At 46.9% G+C, this 18,186-nt stretch overlaps 1 protein-coding gene and 1 long non-coding RNA gene across 4 annotated transcripts in view; one reads left to right on the plus strand and one right to left on the minus strand.

Annotated features, from left to right (window-relative positions):
- magixa (MAGI family member, X-linked a) overlaps positions 1–18,186 on the minus strand; it is a 35,215-nt gene that overhangs the window by 7,362 nt on the left and 9,667 nt on the right. For all 3 annotated transcript variants that reach the window (XM_077003654.1, XM_077003655.1, XM_077003657.1), the window contains 8 exons: positions 14,850–15,023; positions 14,171–14,348; positions 13,726–13,796; positions 12,883–13,050; positions 11,197–11,653; positions 10,476–10,995; positions 10,213–10,276; positions 9,714–10,112 (listed from right to left, as the gene is read on the minus strand). In XM_077003654.1, the coding sequence (XP_076859769.1) occupies positions 9,714–10,112; positions 10,213–10,276; positions 10,476–10,995; positions 11,197–11,653; positions 12,883–13,050; positions 13,726–13,796; positions 14,171–14,348; positions 14,850–15,023 (2,031 nt within the window). The remainder of the gene's footprint in view (positions 1–9,713; positions 10,113–10,212; positions 10,277–10,475; positions 10,996–11,196; positions 11,654–12,882; positions 13,051–13,725; positions 13,797–14,170; positions 14,349–14,849; positions 15,024–18,186) is intronic.
- Positions 7,839–14,987, plus strand: LOC143512884 (uncharacterized). Its single transcript, XR_013130537.1, has 3 exons — positions 7,839–8,314; positions 14,216–14,406; positions 14,627–14,987. It is a non-coding gene; the product is annotated as an uncharacterized LOC143512884 (long non-coding RNA).

Here is an 18,186-nt window from a genome sequence, read left to right on the forward strand (position 1 = left end):
CATTTGAACGTATTTCCGCCTCTACGGGAGTTAAGATTTGTTGTCTGTGGGTGACATACTGTACGTTTCTAAATCTGTACCCCTTTCTCTGTGATTACTAACAAACGAAATGCAACCGTACACACATTTCCTGTCTCTATTCCTAAACATCACACGACTACTCCGATCCTCACCCGACATGCAGTCAGTTTCAAAGAACAACTCTTGCGTTCTTGTTCTTCACTTCCCTGCTACGAGGACAGGACACGCATACATAAACGGAGGATATATTAGGCAAGTGCGGTCCAAAATAGGACCCGCAGCCCCAAACAGGACAGGAGCGAAGACGGTGCTGCGCATGATTGATGCACGCCTGAATAATTGAACGTGGCTTGTGTGTCCGACGCAACTCTGGCGTGAGACGCGGGTTCACAGCGGCCAGGTCACGAACGGTACATCATGCTTGAGAGTGCACACGTGTTCGTCACACTCAGATTGACACGAGTCTGGCGTGTGCCTTAAGTTAGCTGTGTGTGTGTGTGTGTATATATATATTTTATGGCCCTGTACTCAATGCTCTGCCTCGGTTAAGAAGAGCAGGCGTGAGCCGGATTTTTAGCACGCTCTCTAGGGGAAGCACGTGAGATGTGTCATGATGTAGCACAATGTTTCAGGCGGGTGGTTTCAGACTTTCAGACTGAAGCAAGAGTTGATCACTTTTCCCTCTCCTGTTTCAGTCAACCAAGCAGGGAGACACTGGTTGAAAGAGGAACCGGTGTGAACTAAATGACACAAAGACGAACTACAAACAACAAGCATGCGTAGGCCCCAATTTCTCAAATGCAACATCAACACCTGATATATAAAGAAAACAAAAACATTAAGCACATGGAATAACACTGAAACCCTCTGTGGAAACGGGAGCTGACCGGATGAACCGTTGGAGTTTAAGAGTGTTTGCCAGACACTCCAAACCTGCACACACACACACACACACACACACACACACACACACACACACACACACACACACACACACACACAAATAAATGGCTTTTTGCACATCCTCTTCAGTTTCGTTCAGAAAGCCACGCTGAGGCTTTCAATGTGCCATCTTGTGTTTTCATAATTAGCCCAGCGCACATGTGCCTACGTTACTGTTTGTCCAGAGATGTCTATTTATATGGACAGTACAGATATCCCTTACCATATATAGATGCATTTGTGTGCATTTCTGTACACAGTTAGTATATACAGAATATATTCCATCATTATTCTGTATTATGCACGTGTGAGTCAACAGATCCACTCTCTAGCAGGGAGAATGCCACAGATTTACAACACATCTGCACCAGTGAGATACACACAGACATATATCCACACATAAAACAGACCCAACAGGGGAAATCAAAGTCAGACAGAAATATCCAGGTCAACAAATGAGCAGAAAATCACTGCGCAAAACATAAACAACAAACTCTGGGTGACTACATAACCCCGATCAGGCCAGTTTCCCCCGTTTGTTCTCATCCCTCAGACCCACCCTTCCCCAATGGGCCTGATGACCTCAGAATGCTGCGGGACCTACACTCATGTGTGCAGGACATGGACCGCCAGTGCCGTGCGTTCCCGCCATTCCCGACATGAAGGGTGAGGTGCCACTGCTGGTCCAATACACAGATTTACAACATAACAGACAGGCCGTCCTGCCCAGACCACGCTAAGCACAATTCTGACACGTATCAGTTCCACTTGCATGTAATGACTTCGATTCCAGCTGGACTGTTTGGTTTATTATTGTTTTTACTGTAACAAATCCACTTAGCTCCACATTCGCTTCCATTTTCGCTGGTCAGTAATGATTCAATGTGTGACGTTATGCATAGCAGAACACAGCTCCGTAAAATACCACCCGAACAAGTGCATGTCTCAATCTTTTCTCCAACAATGTTTGGTCACACATGCAAGTCATCAACAGAATTCTGTATAAGCTGCTATTAGCTAATTGATTAATTTAGTGGCATATTTTGGTCTGCAAACTTTGCAGATGCTACAGTTTGAAGTACAAGAAGATAAAGGTGACTAGCTTGAGCAGGATCCAAAAAACCCAAGAATTTATGGCATAAGAAAGACAAATGTGGGTGTTACAGAGGAAGAAAGTCTAAACAGATACAGACTGAGGACAGGTACGATTTGCTGCACTGTCATGATTTAGAATAATGAAGTAATCAACTCAGCGCACCCAAGCAGTTTCCATTTTAGTGAGAGCAGAGGCGGCCCAAGGCATACTCGAGTTAGGGTTCCCTGGCCACCAGGGGGCCCCCCAAGACCACCAAGATGATGAAGCATTTGGCGCTGAGGTGGTGCTATAGAAGGCCCTAAATTAAATTCTGCTTAGAAATGAAATAACGGCTGGCCCTTAGTGAAAGTTACAAATCTGTTACCGTTTCCTGCAACTGGGTGTTTTGAGTTTTCCGTTCTCACGATCGGGGTTGTCAGCCATCTGTGGATTGGCGAGGGTCGGTTTTGATTGGCTTTGACCTTGGGCGCCGCTGCACTGCACGTTTTACAAGCACAAGAGGTTCGTTTCAGAAGTTAGTGCTACTCGCTTTCTGAACTCGGTCTCAGGCTATGTGAAAAGCTTCTGATTTTTAAAGGAGCAGATTCTTTAGTCCATTTGTAATAGCTGTATAAAACACACCAACTTTAGAACGCCGCTGGATCACTAACAAGGGTTGAGAAACTGCACGGGGGCTCTAAAGCATGGGAGGTGGGCGGGACTTAATAAAAAACAAACAATCTGATAGGCTTAACCATGAACAAACACATTGAGCTTATGTCACACTACAGTGAGAAGATGTAAAGGCAAAACTTACTCTTACAATGTTAAAACACAGAGAGTCTTCGTGCGGCATGTACCTATGGATGGGTGTGCGTGTGTGTGTGTGTGTGTGTGCGTGTGTGTGTGTGTGTGTGTGTGCATGGCTCAGATGATCAGAGGTGCAAGATGCTGTGGAAGAGCCCGGGAAGCGTGTGTGTTCTGTCTGCTGTGTTTGGAGCAGAAGAATGTGTTCAGTAGATGGGGATTCCCTGCCTACAGGACAGGCCCATCTCACACAAGCACCGCCTGGTACACACACTCACCAAAAACCTTCACTATTCATCACACCGCCCATTAGTAATAGATGCATGATTCACATCAGGCCAAACTGCTTTGTTAATGAGTTGGTTATTCGTTGAAGCTCTTTGTGAATGTGTGAGGGGTGGACATTGTAAAGAGGATTAGAGGAAAGCTGTTACAGTGTACTTTAAAACCAAATGGAGGGGTGTTAATAAATGTAGTACAATATTAAATGGGCAGATAAGGGGAGTGGTATCGTGGGGACGAACGAGGGGACACAGCTGGAGACGTTAAACACAGCTGTCCTGCCTAGAGACATGGGGGGAGAGAAGGATATTGAGAGAGAGAGAGAGAGAGAGAGAGAGAGAGAGTGGCATCAGGATTAATAATTGCTGTCAATGCTTCATGCCATGGGTTATGTTATATAATTTATCAAGCATTTCCAGTCAAACTGAAATGCATTAGTAAAAGCCATCTGATTTGGTTTGGAAAAGACAACTTTTCCAGCTCATTTGATAAGTACAGTATTGCAGTTAAATAATATTTCTGTTGATCGTTTAAAATTAAAACAGCTAAAATCATGGCATCATTAATCATATTACATGCATAATTAGTTATATGGACAAAATGAGAACTTTGACTCGTACATCCCTCAAACTCTTAATATTATTATAGTCTTGTGCAGTTTTACAGATTGCACGGCCTTTCAAATACGTAAGGTGGCTGGGAGAGACCCGTTTAGCTGTGTCAGTGTGACTCCTGCATCAGGTTGAAGATTTTGTAGAGGGTGCTGTGAAAAACACACAGTGGCGAGGTGAGTAGGCGCACCCAATGTTACAACCATCTCGAGCAAACGAAGAGACTCGTGAGTCAAACAGCCGGAGTCTGCACGGGGTGTTCTGAGAACCTGTCATCCCTTCACACGACCCCACACACACATCAGAGACATGCGCGCGCGTTCCAGTAACAAAGCACGCCCTCCGCCAAATCCCAACAAGCTCGGCTAAAATATCGATCAAAAAATAAACTCCTTCAGATGTGCAGAACAATGGGGCGAGACTTCAAACACGCAGCGTCCGAGCTGAGGTGTTTGTCATGGCACGCCATTAGACGTCCTTGCACGGCCGGCCATTGTGCAGCACAGCTGGGCCCTGGCGGGCAGGCCGGGCCCGGGGCGACGGCCGACCCAGGAGCGGGTTCCACAGGACTGTGCTGCAGAGGTGCGGAGGTGGGAAGCGCAGACTCAGCTGGGTCTTATAATCTTGTAGTCACACCGTCTGAGGCCCTGATTATATGTGACTGTGTGTGTGTGTGTGTGTTAGCATGTTACATGTTAGTTGTATTATGCCATAGCCATGCCTTCTAATAAGGGTATCCTTTCTTGCCATTCTGAAAATCTCAGATGGAGGTGGAGTTTACACACACTCACGCACGCACACAAACACACAAACTCAGGAAGAACTGAGGAAATGATTCCACAGGATGCTCTCTGTTGTGTGTGTATATGTGTGCATAAACTCCACCTTCATCTGAGTTTTTCAGAATGGCAAGAACGGATACCTATCAAAGAAGGCATGGCTATGGCATAATACAACCTATATACATGCGCGCACGCGCACACACACACACATACACACACACACACACACACACACACACACACACACACACACACACACACACACACACACACACACACACACCTGGCCTGCATAATTCAAATACATAAATGCATACATAAATGTTACATCCATTCAACAGGAATATTTTAAAGTTCAACCCCAATAACAACAACAAAGAAACCATAAACCATAACTATATAGCTATTAAACTATATAGCAGTTAATACATAGCCTTAACTATATAGCTATTAAACTATATAACCTTTTCTAAATAGCTATTAAACTATATAACCTTAACTATATAGCTATTAAATTATGTAGCCTTAACAATATAGCTGTTAAACTCTACAGTATAGCTATTAAACCATATAGCCTTAACTATATAGCTCTTAAACTATATAGCCTTAACTATATAGCTATTAAACTATATTCCCTTAACTATATAGCTATTAAACTATATAGCCTTAACTATATAGGTTTTGTTTCCAAAATCTCAAAGACATTTACATGAGACAGCATATACAACAGAGTAAATAAAATAACACCATAAAAATGTAAAATATAGGATGCATTAAATTAAATGCAAGCGAAGTAAATGCAAGTCAGGCTGAACAAGTGTATGTTTATAATGATTTTAAAAACACACACACAGCTGCCGTGCCTGGCTGTCCTCAGGAATCTGTTCAGTGTTAATGAGCCAAACAGACAAAGCATGCTTAGAGTGACACAGCATTACACAAGGCAGCACGCAACTCCTCCTGTTACCAAACAGAAACCAAATCACTCAACCTAATCCTAACACACACACACACACACACACACACACACACACACACACACACACACACACACACACACACACACACACACACACACACACACACACACACACACACAATTTAGACCTATACCTCTTATAGCCCCTGGGTGTTGAGGAACAGAAAACCCTGCTGTGTGTTTAATATTTCACCAAGTACAGCTTTTCTGTCTCTCAATGTGGACTCATGACATGAGGGTAAACACACACAAGGGCATGAAAAATAAAGGGGCTGCCTCTCGACATCATGCAATCATGCATCAGAGCCAGATCTGTTGAAGGCATGTTACATGGCCATAACCCACAGTGCAAGCACAGATACTAAGGGCGTACTCACACTAGGCTCTGTGATCCGGGCCCGGGCACGGTTGCCTGCCGAAGCACGGTTCGTTTGGCTAGTGTGAGCGCTCCAACCGTGCCCGGGCCCGGATCAGTTAACCGTGCTCGGGCCCGCTTTGAAGAGGTGGGCCAGGGCACGATTCATGTGGACTCGGGCACGGTTCGCTTCTAGTGTGAGCGCTATCCGTGCCCGGGCCCGCTTGGTGCCTCGTCTGATTGGTTCATTTCGCTGGAACTCAAACATGACATCAGTGATGCGACGCTCACGTTAAACAGTCATAGCGGCAAAGCGATTAGCAGACAATCGTTGTGTTAAATTATCGATAAATCTGTGCTTGCACCGTGTTTCTGCACTCCCAAAACGACTCCAAAAATACAATAAAAAGAGAATCGTGAACTCTATAGTGTTGTGCGAGCGCGCTTTTTTCCAAATAAAGCGGCGTTGTGATGACGTAAGCGTGCTCGGGCCGGGTTGCTGAAGCGAGTGTGAGTGCAGGCCAGCGGGGGAGTGGGGAGGGGGGATAACCGGGCCCCAGCACGGAACGAGCAAACCGTGCCTAGTGTGAGTACGCCCTAAGTGGACACAGGAGAAATGTGGCCACTGTAGGGGTGGGCATTATGGGTGAAATAAAATATCACTTGATATTTTCAGAAGGTCTCATAGATTTTTTCCTGCAGTTAGCTAACACATTGGAGTAAACAAATGTAACAACATGTAAAAAGTGCTTAAGTATGATGTCTTAAGGCAAAGGGAAAGGTAAAAATTATGTTGAATAAATTATTACTGGCATAACATACTAATATCTGGTCTTTTTGTTACAAAGCAGACCTATTTACATGTGTGACAGGAGTCTTTCTGTTTGCTGGTTCTTTTGTTTTTAATGAAACTTAATCCATCTTTCTGATCCATCTTAAGGAAAGTGCACTGTGATAATTTATCATGACAAATGTAATTACTTACTTTGAAATCACTTTGCCATACTATAATGAAATATGAGTATACTAGAAGAAAAAAAGTATTTGTTTTCAGCTTTCAAAAGCCTAAAACAGGTGGTGTGTGTGTGTGTGTGTCTGACACACAGTCTTTGTTTATCAGGAAGAAATCACTGCAGGGCAAGAAAAACTACAGCTAACAGAGGAGCACAAAGAGAAAAGGTATACTCCCTGGGACCAGAGGAGGGCTACGCTATATAAGGTAATATCCATATCAAATTAGGCCATTCATGACTGGAGTTCACCCAGAGGCAGCTGGAAATATTTTAGGTATTCCAGAGTTCAGCTTCACCAAAGCCAGATAACTAGAGCTGGGGTGAAACCAATGGAACCTGGATCACGGTAACTACCACAGCCTGCCCCAGAACTTCCTAACAATCACACACACACACGCACGCACGCACGCACACACTGTTTAGTCTCCCCCCTCTCCCATGTGTTCCCATGCTGTCAGGTGCGTACTCCGTACAAGCGCGTCATGGCTTAAGTGGCAGCGAAGACAGAAAGTTACGAAAAAAAAACTAAGCACACCAGGAAGGCATTAAAATGAGCGTTGATGGCATAGAAACAGCGTAACACGTTACCACCGTAATCGCATCGCGCGTGTAAAACCGCCAAAACCACGCTGAAAATTAAACTGTCAGACACGCTTCAAACAGTCAGGAAAGTGACGGGTGTGAGTAAATAGTTACGTTTAGAGTCCTTCACAGACTTCATGGCTGACTGCAGTCGCTCCAGCATGTTTGACGAGATGTTCAGTTTCGAGTTCAGAAGGGCTGCCCGCAAATCTTTGAACCTAATACAATTCTGTGAGGGGAATGCAGACGGACGCCGGAGAGCAGTTGGTCTTAGATTGGAGAGAGGCGGTGGTGTGTGGACTCCTGCACCGAGAGAGCGCACCCGCAGAAAACAGAGAGGGAGAGAGAGAGAGAGAGAGAGAGAGAGGGAGGGAGAGGCGCGCGACAGATATATAGAGGGAGGGAGGTAGATGGCGAAACTGACAGGGAGTTTGTGTATTTGTATGTGTGTTCCTGTGTATGTGTGCACGTATGGGTTTTTAGTACAGGAGAGATTTAGTACGACGCTGAATCCTCTCTTCACAGAACCACCATGGAAGAAAGGGTGTGTGTGTGTGAGACTCAACAGAAACCATGATAAGAAAAGTCAAATGAAAAGAGAGAAAAAAAAAAGAAAGGATGTTGTGTATATGTGTGAGCAAAAACGGCTGCAAGAGACAAAGCAAAAAAGGTAGTGTGTCAACAAATGTATGTTTTATCAGGCGCGTATCATGGCAGGCAGTGACTGAACCAGATGCCATTCCAGCAGGAAACACAGGCATTCATGTTTCCTCTGATGTGATCTCCCTTGACCTCTTGAGCACTGCCTTGAATAACCTGCAGAACAGGTAGCGAGCCCTCAGATGACGTCAAGCTGCATGATAAGGTAAAGCAATCTCTTTATTAAAAGCTCTGCAATTCACTCCCCTAACTTACACAACACTGCCTAATGCTCATGTTCATCAGAGCGTCCCCCTGACAACACCAAGTCCCAATCACGACCCATTAATCGTGATTAAATTGCTAATGAAGCGTTGTTTTTTTTTCTGAGCTCATTTTTGCTCATAGCCGAGTGACTCATACATTTTGAGAAGAATAAAAATGCCACTTTTCTTTCGTACAGTGAAGATAAGTGTGAAGGAGGCGGACGTGAGGGATTACACTTCGTTAGGGTCTCCAAACTCTCCTGGCCTGAGCAACTAAACCAAAGCTGGATTAGGGTGTTGTTCAGGACTCTGTCCCGCTAAGCAAAGGCCACTGGCGTGCTCTGTAGTGGCCAGCCTCACTTTCGCTACACTTTAAGTCATTCTAATCTATCCAGTGAATTCCTTGTTTTTCATGTCGACAGCTGAGTTTCATTTTATTCATGTATTTGTTTTTTTGACCGGAAGTGGGATGATACAGATCACCATTGTAATAAAATATAGGTTCATGTAATGTATATGGGATGCCTGGCTTAAGCTAATTTGCAGTGTCAGTCCCTGTTAGGCTTTTGAAAAAAGACACAGGCTGACCACAGGTGCGAAAAAACGAACACCCGTTTCTGAGTTAACAAAATAGCAAACCATCAGCGCGTGCAGGAATTCGGCCTTGGATGGGCAGAACAGTGAACAACAGGCTAAGTGGAGGACATACCGGACGCTCAGACTGTGCACATCTCCTCGGAGGTGCGACTTTTCAAAACCAGTCAAGACGGCTGTTCGAAGATGTTTCCAGTTTCCAACCTTCCGAGCATAATGCGCAAAGATGGCATCGTTGGCCTTCTCACAGTGATAGCATGACACTAGTTTACAAAGATCCACTCTGAAATACCAGGCCCACACCAGCAACTTGTGGCCCAGGAAGGAGAAACACCGCTGTGCGTTCACAACGGGAACAAGTGCAAGAAAAGTGTTGGCCTTGAAATGTCCCCACCATGCAGGATATACACATTACTACAGCAATAATCATCATAGCCCACACATAACCAGCTCCCAACATTTTCACACCAATTTCTGAAACAAAAAAACAATATAAACATGCTCCCTTCCACTCCAACCAAAAACCCCAAACGATTTCACACTGCCATTGACTTCCACATACGTGCCTCCAAATTCACACGTACCCTTGCACTAAACGAGCTGAAAAAGACTTTTGCACTCGTATTGGGTTTGCACTGTAAGCCGATCCACTTCTGTCGTGTACAATCCATAGTTGTTGACTGCAGCTCCAGCTCCAAGCAGTGCTGCGTGGGGACAGAGAGCCACGAAGCTGAACCTGAGAAGCTAAAAGGCTCCTGCACCCACCTCCGTTCACCTCCTGGGTGGCGATGACGAACCCGAAGCCCTCGCCCGTCCTCCTCCTCAGCTCCACCTCCAGGCTTTTGGGGGGGGCCACAATCCTCCCGTCCGCCTGTGTTTTGGACACGGCCCCCAGAGTGGAGGCGACCGCGCGGGGCCCCTGGGCAGCCCCGTCTTCCACCCCCATCCAATCCCTGGGTTCCATGGTCAGGGTGACGGGCACGGAGTCCAGGAAGCTGGTGCTCTGCACCAGTGGCGGGGGGTCACCGGAGGACGACTGGGGCGAGACGGTGCTCTGGCTGGCCGTGGTGGGGCCGTCCGAGGAGGGCGAGGTCAGGTCCACGGGGCCCTGCGGCGGAGGGATGGTTTTGTTGGCGTTCGGGGAGATGGGAGAGCAGGCAGACCCTATGGTGGGCAGGGGAAGAGAGGAGGTGAGGAGGTGAGTTTTGTACTACTGTTCATATAGTCTTTAGTAGCGTGGAAGTGGAATATGTAGTATGGTTACCTCCTCTATAAACGAGCAGGACCACTTCACCCTGTCTAGTATGCTCCTGCAGTACTCTCTGCACCTGTGGACATTTTAAAGAACATTTTAAAGAACAAATTAGTATAGCCACTTAAGGGAGACATTTCAATCCAATATTTAGCACTGAAAAAGGCTCGCTGAGTGCAGACACGGTGAGTGGGTTGCACGGGGAGTGACGGACAGCAGTCGTGTGCAATTGGCCCCGCCCCGCTCATCTGCATGAGAACCCCTCCCCTTTTTACCTGTGCGAAGCTGAGGCTCTGCACGTCTGCACCATTAATCTTGATGATGGCGTCGCCGGGCTGCAGGGAGGGGCACTGCCGCCGGTCCCACACGCGCTTGACCAGGGCGAGCTGCCCGCCCTGGCCGCCGGCCGTCACGCTGAAGCCCAGCCCCCCTCCCTCGCTCCTCCCCAGGGCCACGGGCACCAGCTCGCCCCCGGCGCCCGCCCCGGGCGCGACGGAGGCGGTGCCGCTGGGCGGGGCCAGGCCCCCGGGAGCGGGGCGACGGGGGTCGGCTGCCGGGCAGCCGTTGAAGCCACAGGGCGGGAGCTCTGTCGGGGGGGAGAGCACGAGCGAGGCCTGGGGCGCGAGGGGCCGCTGGCCGTTGGGGGCCCCGGGCGGGGCGGTGGAAGGGCCCACCTCCGGCTGTGGCAGGGGGAGGGCCCCGCTGGAGAGGTCACTCTCGGAAGACTTGGAGCTCTGGTGGGCCAATGAGGGCGCCGGGAGGGTGTTGTTGTTATAGCTACGGATGAGGGATGCTCTGGGTAAACAGAAAAGAGGAGTGAAAGATTAGAAAGGGAAGAAAGAGCAAAATGATACATGCAAACAAGAAAAGCATCAAATAATATAAATGGGATTGTTTTGAGTTTCCTGAAAATATCAGAATGGATGTCCATGTATCCTCCTCCTCATGCGTGTGTGTGTGTACGTGTGTGTGTGTGTGTGTGTGTGTCTGCGTTACCTGCGAGTCACGGCAGAGCTGACCTCCGTGTCGCTGTGACTTGAGCTCATCCTCTCCCGCTGCGGTGGGCCTGGCTTTGTGCCAGCCATGACCGTACCCATCGCTGCATTTCCATTGGGCATGGGGTAAGAGGGCGGGGCCGTGGAGTTGCCGTTAGCGTCCAGGGCCTCCTTCTGTAGGCGGGGGTAGAAGCCGTTGTGAAGGGACATGGCGCGATTGAGTCTGGGCAGCCCCTCGCAGGGAGGCGGAGCCTGAGCCGCCCCCGGCGCTGGGGTGGGGTTGGTGGGGGATGTCAGGCTGGTCTTGGGGCAGCCGTCGGGGTTGTAGAGCATGGGGTACCCCCGACGGAGCACCACGTCCACACTGTGGCCCATGGGGACCGCCTTCAGTATCTCCACCACCTCCTTGTGGGACATACCCAGCACACATGAATCATTGATATAAACCAGGATGTCCGCTGATGGCATGGGTGAAGGGAGAGAGAGAAAGAGAGAGAAAAAGATTAACAAAAGATTACATAAGAGATATAAACACTGAACACAAAAAACTTAAATAAATGTGGAAGAGTGGAATAAATCTTCTTGATGTGGTGTTTGCAGAAGCATCCATGAACGTGTGCCTGCGGTAGTGGCTGTTTGTGTATCCAAAAGAAAAAGTGAGGCACGCACACGCACATTTGCACAAATTAAGCACAAATGAGCTGGCAGTGGTTCATGTCAGGGACAGGGGGGATTAAATCCCATCGGGATTAAGGGCAGATCAGCATATTCAAACCACAGGGCCCTCCCAGTCACATCACTGTAATCCCACCTAGACTAAGAGAGGAGGGAAAGAGAGAGAGGGTGAGAGAGAAAGGAATGGGGAACACTGAAAACCAAAGAAGAGAGAGGAGTGAGTGGGGGTAGAAAAAAAAGAAGGGATGAAAGGAAAGATAAGAGGATGTGAATCAGGGAGTGTGAGCAGTTTGCTTAGGCTACAATCCACCTCTCATATGTCTGGTTCTCTGATATTTTCATCTTTTCTCCACTGCTCCCAATTTTTCTATCTGCTATGTGCGCTTATTCGAGTTAAACACAGCGTGGTAAGAGGCTTTGCGCTCTCCACTTTTAGACACAAAACTCTACAGACATCTAACGTTCAGTTCTAGCGCAGCCCATACTAAAATATCCTTGAATCCAAGCACAGACCAGATTATCATATTATGTCTGCAATGAAACTTGTGATCACTGGAATGACCCACCTGTAGAGATGGGTGGTGTTTCTATCATTGTGTGGTAAACATTGACAGTGTGTAATACTGTAAAATAATTATAAACATTTTTTTCTATAACGCAAACATCTGATGAATCTAAAAAAATGAATGTAATGAATGTAATTAGCATATAATTTTTCCAACTTCTCAAAAGCATTAAATAACTTTAGTCAAGTCACATGGTTGTTAAAATGCTTGCCTAAATGATCAAGACACAGCATTTTAGGTTATAGTCAATTAAACGTTTCATATGCTGCCCTCTGGTGGCCAGTTCTGATTTCAAAACTTCATCACGGCACGGGAAAATAAACTCATATAAATCTGTTGATGGATAAACGTAACCATGTCAGTGCCAGGGCCCTTATTTTAGTCTATGAAGCAGGTGTCTATATAAATGGATGCCATGCCCATACTGGACAGAGCCGTTGTTGTACCTGTAATAAGCGCAGGTGGACCTCCAGGTGTGACGCTGTACACCTGCAGAAATTCTCTAGGTCTGCTGCCCCCGACGATGTTAAAGCCAAACCCTCGAGGCCCTTTGGACAGTCGTGTGTGTATGGAATAGCCCTTCAGGTCAGATGGCTGATCTGTGAATGGAGGCACTGAGGAACCCAGACATACACATATGCATATGCATACATTCACACACACACACACACACACACACACACACACACACACACACACACACACACACACACACACACACACACACACACACACACACACGTCATATCAACACAAAGCGTACCTAATTCTACATTTAAAATCAAAGTCTAGGGACTTGCAGGCTTTGCTTTGAGGTCACGGCAAACACAGATGTGCTTGTTCAGTGGCATCTTCTGCTGGCTAATAGAGTGACTATTACTCCTTTTGACAGGAACATGTGTCGAAGCGAGAGGCACGTTCCTTTAATCTTTTGTGGCAAGTTGGGGTGTAATGACTAACTGAGTGACATCTGAAAAGCACATTTCTCTGAAAGGAGTGAACACACACACGTCCCAGAGCACAGGATACAAACAGCATAGATGAGGGAAAAGATGCAGCCTGCAAACGGCTCTTAGAGAGGCCATTAATCTCTCTGTGTGTATTCTGAAGAAGGAGTGAGAAAGGAGAGAGAAAAACAGGGAGAGAGAGAGAGAAAGGGAGAGACAGGGAGTACGAGAGAGAAAAAGAGGGAGAGGGGGGGTGTGAGAGAGGAAAAGAGGGAGAGAGAGGGAGTGTGAGAGAGAAAAAGAGAGAGAGAGATGGCTCTGAAAAAGCAGCCCTCCACTCACACTCTGTCTTGCTGACGACCTCTTTGCTGTGGGTTCGAGGGTCCAGCCAGCTCGTTGTCTTTGAGTTGTGACTGAAAATGTCGGGACACGTTTTGTGAGTTTTTCCTCAGAATGATGTCACATAATGAGATCATCATCATGAATGCAAAATGCAGCAGTAGCACAGTTCTATCATTAAGACTTTGAATTTTCTCATACACATGCTTGCCTTCACGTGCGATGCTGTCACACACATACACAAACGTGTGACATAGTGACACACACACACACAAGTGTGACATAGTGTCTCTCATATGCAAACACACACACACACACACACGTCACATACATACAGTACACGTGTCACACAAGCACACAGCGGTGTCACATACATAAACGTGTCTCACACACACACACAGCGGTGTCACATACAGTTTCCATCTCCATCTCTCTGTCCCTGACTCACTCAATGTAGTACGGTTCTCCTGAGTCACTGAATGCCATCTCCCAGTTTTCAGGCAACGCCCCACCACGGGCTCCGTTCTCCATGGGCAGGCCCCCGTCCCGAGCCCCGCCCGAGTCCCACGTTTGATTGGGGGAAATGATAGTGGTGGGCGGGACACTGCTCGCCCCCGCAGACCCCGCTAGGGAGAGGAAACAGCATGCAGAGAACAGAGCTTCAAAAACGACCACTAGGAAAATGTAAGATCACATCAACCAGAGATGCAGTACGCGTTACCTGCTGCAGTATTATCAGCTGATCAGTCAAACTACAAAAACATCATTTGTGTCACCGTGTAAAATATTAATTAATATCTTGCGACAGATCATTTTCAGTATTGTCAGCATTCCACCTTGTTCCATTCTACAGATTCAGTCCAGTATTTACCCAGCAGCAAATCATTTGTGTTTATGAACGCAGCATGAACGGCCATCTCAAGAGCCTCCAGACATCATCATGGCTCTCGGTTCCTACACGCGCCCTCATTAACAGCACAGAGCTTGCCAACCGCTGCGACTGGGAAGCGGGTGGAGGAGCAGCCCCACCAGGGGGCGCTACCAGACTGAACCCACCAAGCACGTCACACACAGAACATCCATGGGAGCAAGGCCGGAGCTTGGAATTCTGGGAACCGTCCCGCTACCTGAGAGGCCGGAGTCTTCCTCGCTGTTGTCGCCTTCCTCCACCGCCTTCTCCAGGTTGCTGAGGCTCTTGCTGCGTGTGCGGAAGTTCCTCAGAAGGTTGCGGTGCTCCTGGTAGGTGATGGGGGGGCTGTCGGGCCCGATGTGTACCGGCCGCGGCGTGCCGTAGTAGTTCCCTACAGGGGGGGAGGAGGCGGAAAGGAGACGTGAGTGCATAGACCTGCCGAGATTAACGTTTGTTTTGTGTACAGGCCTCTAGGCATCAGAATCCTTCCGTTCAAATGTAAATGTAAATACTAGCACATATTGAAAATGAGGTTTTCTAAGTCTTCCTACACATTAAAGACAAGATATTGGCGCAGGAACGTGTTATGAATCTATTTCTATGGTGTCAGACTAAGAAACTCGGGTTTCTTTGCTGTCAAATGAGAAAAAATGCTCATCTCCAGACTTTACTGTCGCTGTCTCCGTCCCTGACAGCACAGCACTTTGATCCTCATTTTAAAACATAATCAGTATGCTTATGAATCTATTAAAAGGAGCACGTTCACGGCAACTCAGTGCAATCAGCCGAAAATCACAGGATAACGGCTACAGCGTCTGAACTCCCCCACAGTGGCACGCCTCACAGACAGGCACGGGAAAGTATGTTCAAGATTTAGTGGATAAAAAAAGTGATTTCCCGTTTTAGAAGTGGTGGCTTCAATTCCGATTTCTAGGCAAAGCCCACCAGGGAGGCGCTCTGGGCCTGTGAACTGGAGAGAAGCAGGGCTGAGTGTACTTCGTCTGTTTCTGGGGATATTCAACTGCACGGTGTCATGGCCTTGTTTGCAGCAGTGAGACAGGGAATGGGAAGAGGAGGGGAGGGAGGAGAGGAAGAGACAGTAAGAGAGAGTGAGTGAAAGAGAGAGAGTGAACAGAGGTGCTGAAACAAGGATTACAGATAGAAAAAGTAGGTGTTTGTAAAGTTCTGAGAGTGTAGCTCTTTTTCTTTGAGTTTCCTAATTTGATTGCTGCAATTACAACTGGCAATGCGTACACATTTATCATTAATACAGTGTCCACTAGTATTGAAATGCCTTTGCCACTGGACAATTCCTTATTTCTTATGATAAGAAGGTGCTACAGAAAACGATAAGCAAGCCTTCTCTTGGTTTGTCCAGCATCAAGATGATTACATCTCTTCAAACTAACACAGCAGACAACGCGTGGAGTAATGAATGAGGAGGAATAGGTGACAGTTCATCCTTCTGTGCCAGTTATTTTAGTGGCGGTGTTAATAAATTTGTATGTAGCACATCTAGGGCAGCTGCAGGCCACAGTAACACAGTTATTATCAGAAACAGTCATTTATCTCAGTCTTGACGAGCACGTCATTGACGTTTTTGACTGGTGTTTTTTTAAGAGGAGGATCCTTAAAATGGATGTGGTCTCTGCTTCATCCTGGAGGATTCTGAAATGTTTAAGTATAATTTCGACAAACAACGTTTTGTGTATTTTAATTGTATGATAATGAGAACCAAAGGAGATTGTTAATAGGTCAGTCCGTCCCCTCTGAACAGGTAACACACGAGCATCAAGTACGACTTCCTTCGTAAAACCACAGTTATGAAAATATCACATTCCAATTCTTTACTGGAGTAGGTTTACATTCCCATGCGCCTTAATAGCTGTGAGTAAGGTATATGAAAATGTACATATAAACCAGAGTGCGTAGATACACGGTGGCATTTAAACCAGCATGTGCTACGTTCCATGAATATTCCAGAGCCGGGTGGAACTTGGAGAAGGCAGAAAGAAAGTTGTTCAAATGTGCATGCATCACCGCTAACAATGTCAACGTAAGATGTCAGAAATACTAAGGGCACAGGTATATTGTTCAAAAATGTTACACAACTAATCCAACAAAGATGTTTGTACGTAAAATACGTGTGTGTGTGTGTGTGTGTATGTGTGTGTGTGTGTGTGTGTACACACAGAGACACACATCATACAGTATCATGTGTGGTATTTACTAAGGACATGCCAGATCCTTACTGCTGCTCTGCATAGGTCTGAACACCCACTGTGAAATCATCACTATGTATACCAGCTACAGGATGGAGCACCACCAGCCACCTCCTCTATTTGGGTGACATCAAGCTGTATCCCAGACGCCAACGAGACTATAGATTCATAACCATACTGAGACTCACTAACTCATCTCACCAGGACTTGCAGCATCAACATCAGAATGTCATGTAGACCGGATAAGCATGGTCGGACGGTTACACTGGAAAAACCCTACTGATGATTGGAAAAGGCTGGACTGAAAGACAGCACAGAGGCACTGATCACAACAGCACAGAGGCACTGATCACAACAGCACAGAGGCACTAATCACGACAGCACAGAGACACTGATCACAACAGCACAGAGGCACTAATCACGACAGCACAGGGGCACTGATCACGACAGCACAGGGGGACTGATCACAACAGCATGGAGACACTAATCATGACAGCACAGAGACACTAATCATGACAGCACAGAGACACTAATCATGACAGCACAGAGGCACTAATCATGACAGCAGAGACACTAATCATGACAGCAGAGACACTAATCATGACCACAGAAGCACCAATCATGACAGCACAGAGACACTAATCATGACAGCAGAGGCACTAATCATGACAGCAGAGACACTAATCATGACAGCACAGAGGCACTAATCATGACAGCAGAGACACTAATCATGACAACACAGAGGCACTAATCATGACAGCAGAGACACTAATCATGACAGCACAGAGGCACTAATCATGACAACACAGAGGCACTAATCATGACAGCAGAGACACTAATCATGACAACACAGAGGCACTAATCATGACAGCAGAGACACTAATCATGACAGCACAGAGGCACTAATCATGACAACACAGAGGCACTAATCATGACAGCAGAGGCACTAATCATGACAGCACAGAGGCACTAATCATGACAGCACAGAGACACTAATCATGACAGCACAGAGACACTAATCATGACAGCAGAGACACTAATCATGACAGCACAGAGACACTAATCATGACAGCAGAGGCACTAATCACGACAGCACAGAGGCACTGATCATGACAGCACAGGATTGCGCCCTGAATACAAGATCAATAGAGACTGGGATCTACCACACCAGGTAGGACCCCAGATGCAAAGATGCGGGGTGCAAGATGCTAGCAGGCAGAGCACACATGGAACGCCATAGCCTTGCTACACTTCACAGCGTGTCCCAGCTATAGTTTGCAGTGGTACTCTAGGTCTGTTATACGGCCTTGAAAAAGTTCAATTTCCCATGCC

The sequence above is a fragment of the Brachyhypopomus gauderio genome, chromosome 4, assembly GCF_052324685.1.
Source record: "Brachyhypopomus gauderio isolate BG-103 chromosome 4, BGAUD_0.2, whole genome shotgun sequence".
Classification (NCBI taxonomy): domain Eukaryota; kingdom Metazoa; phylum Chordata; class Actinopteri; order Gymnotiformes; family Hypopomidae; genus Brachyhypopomus; species Brachyhypopomus gauderio.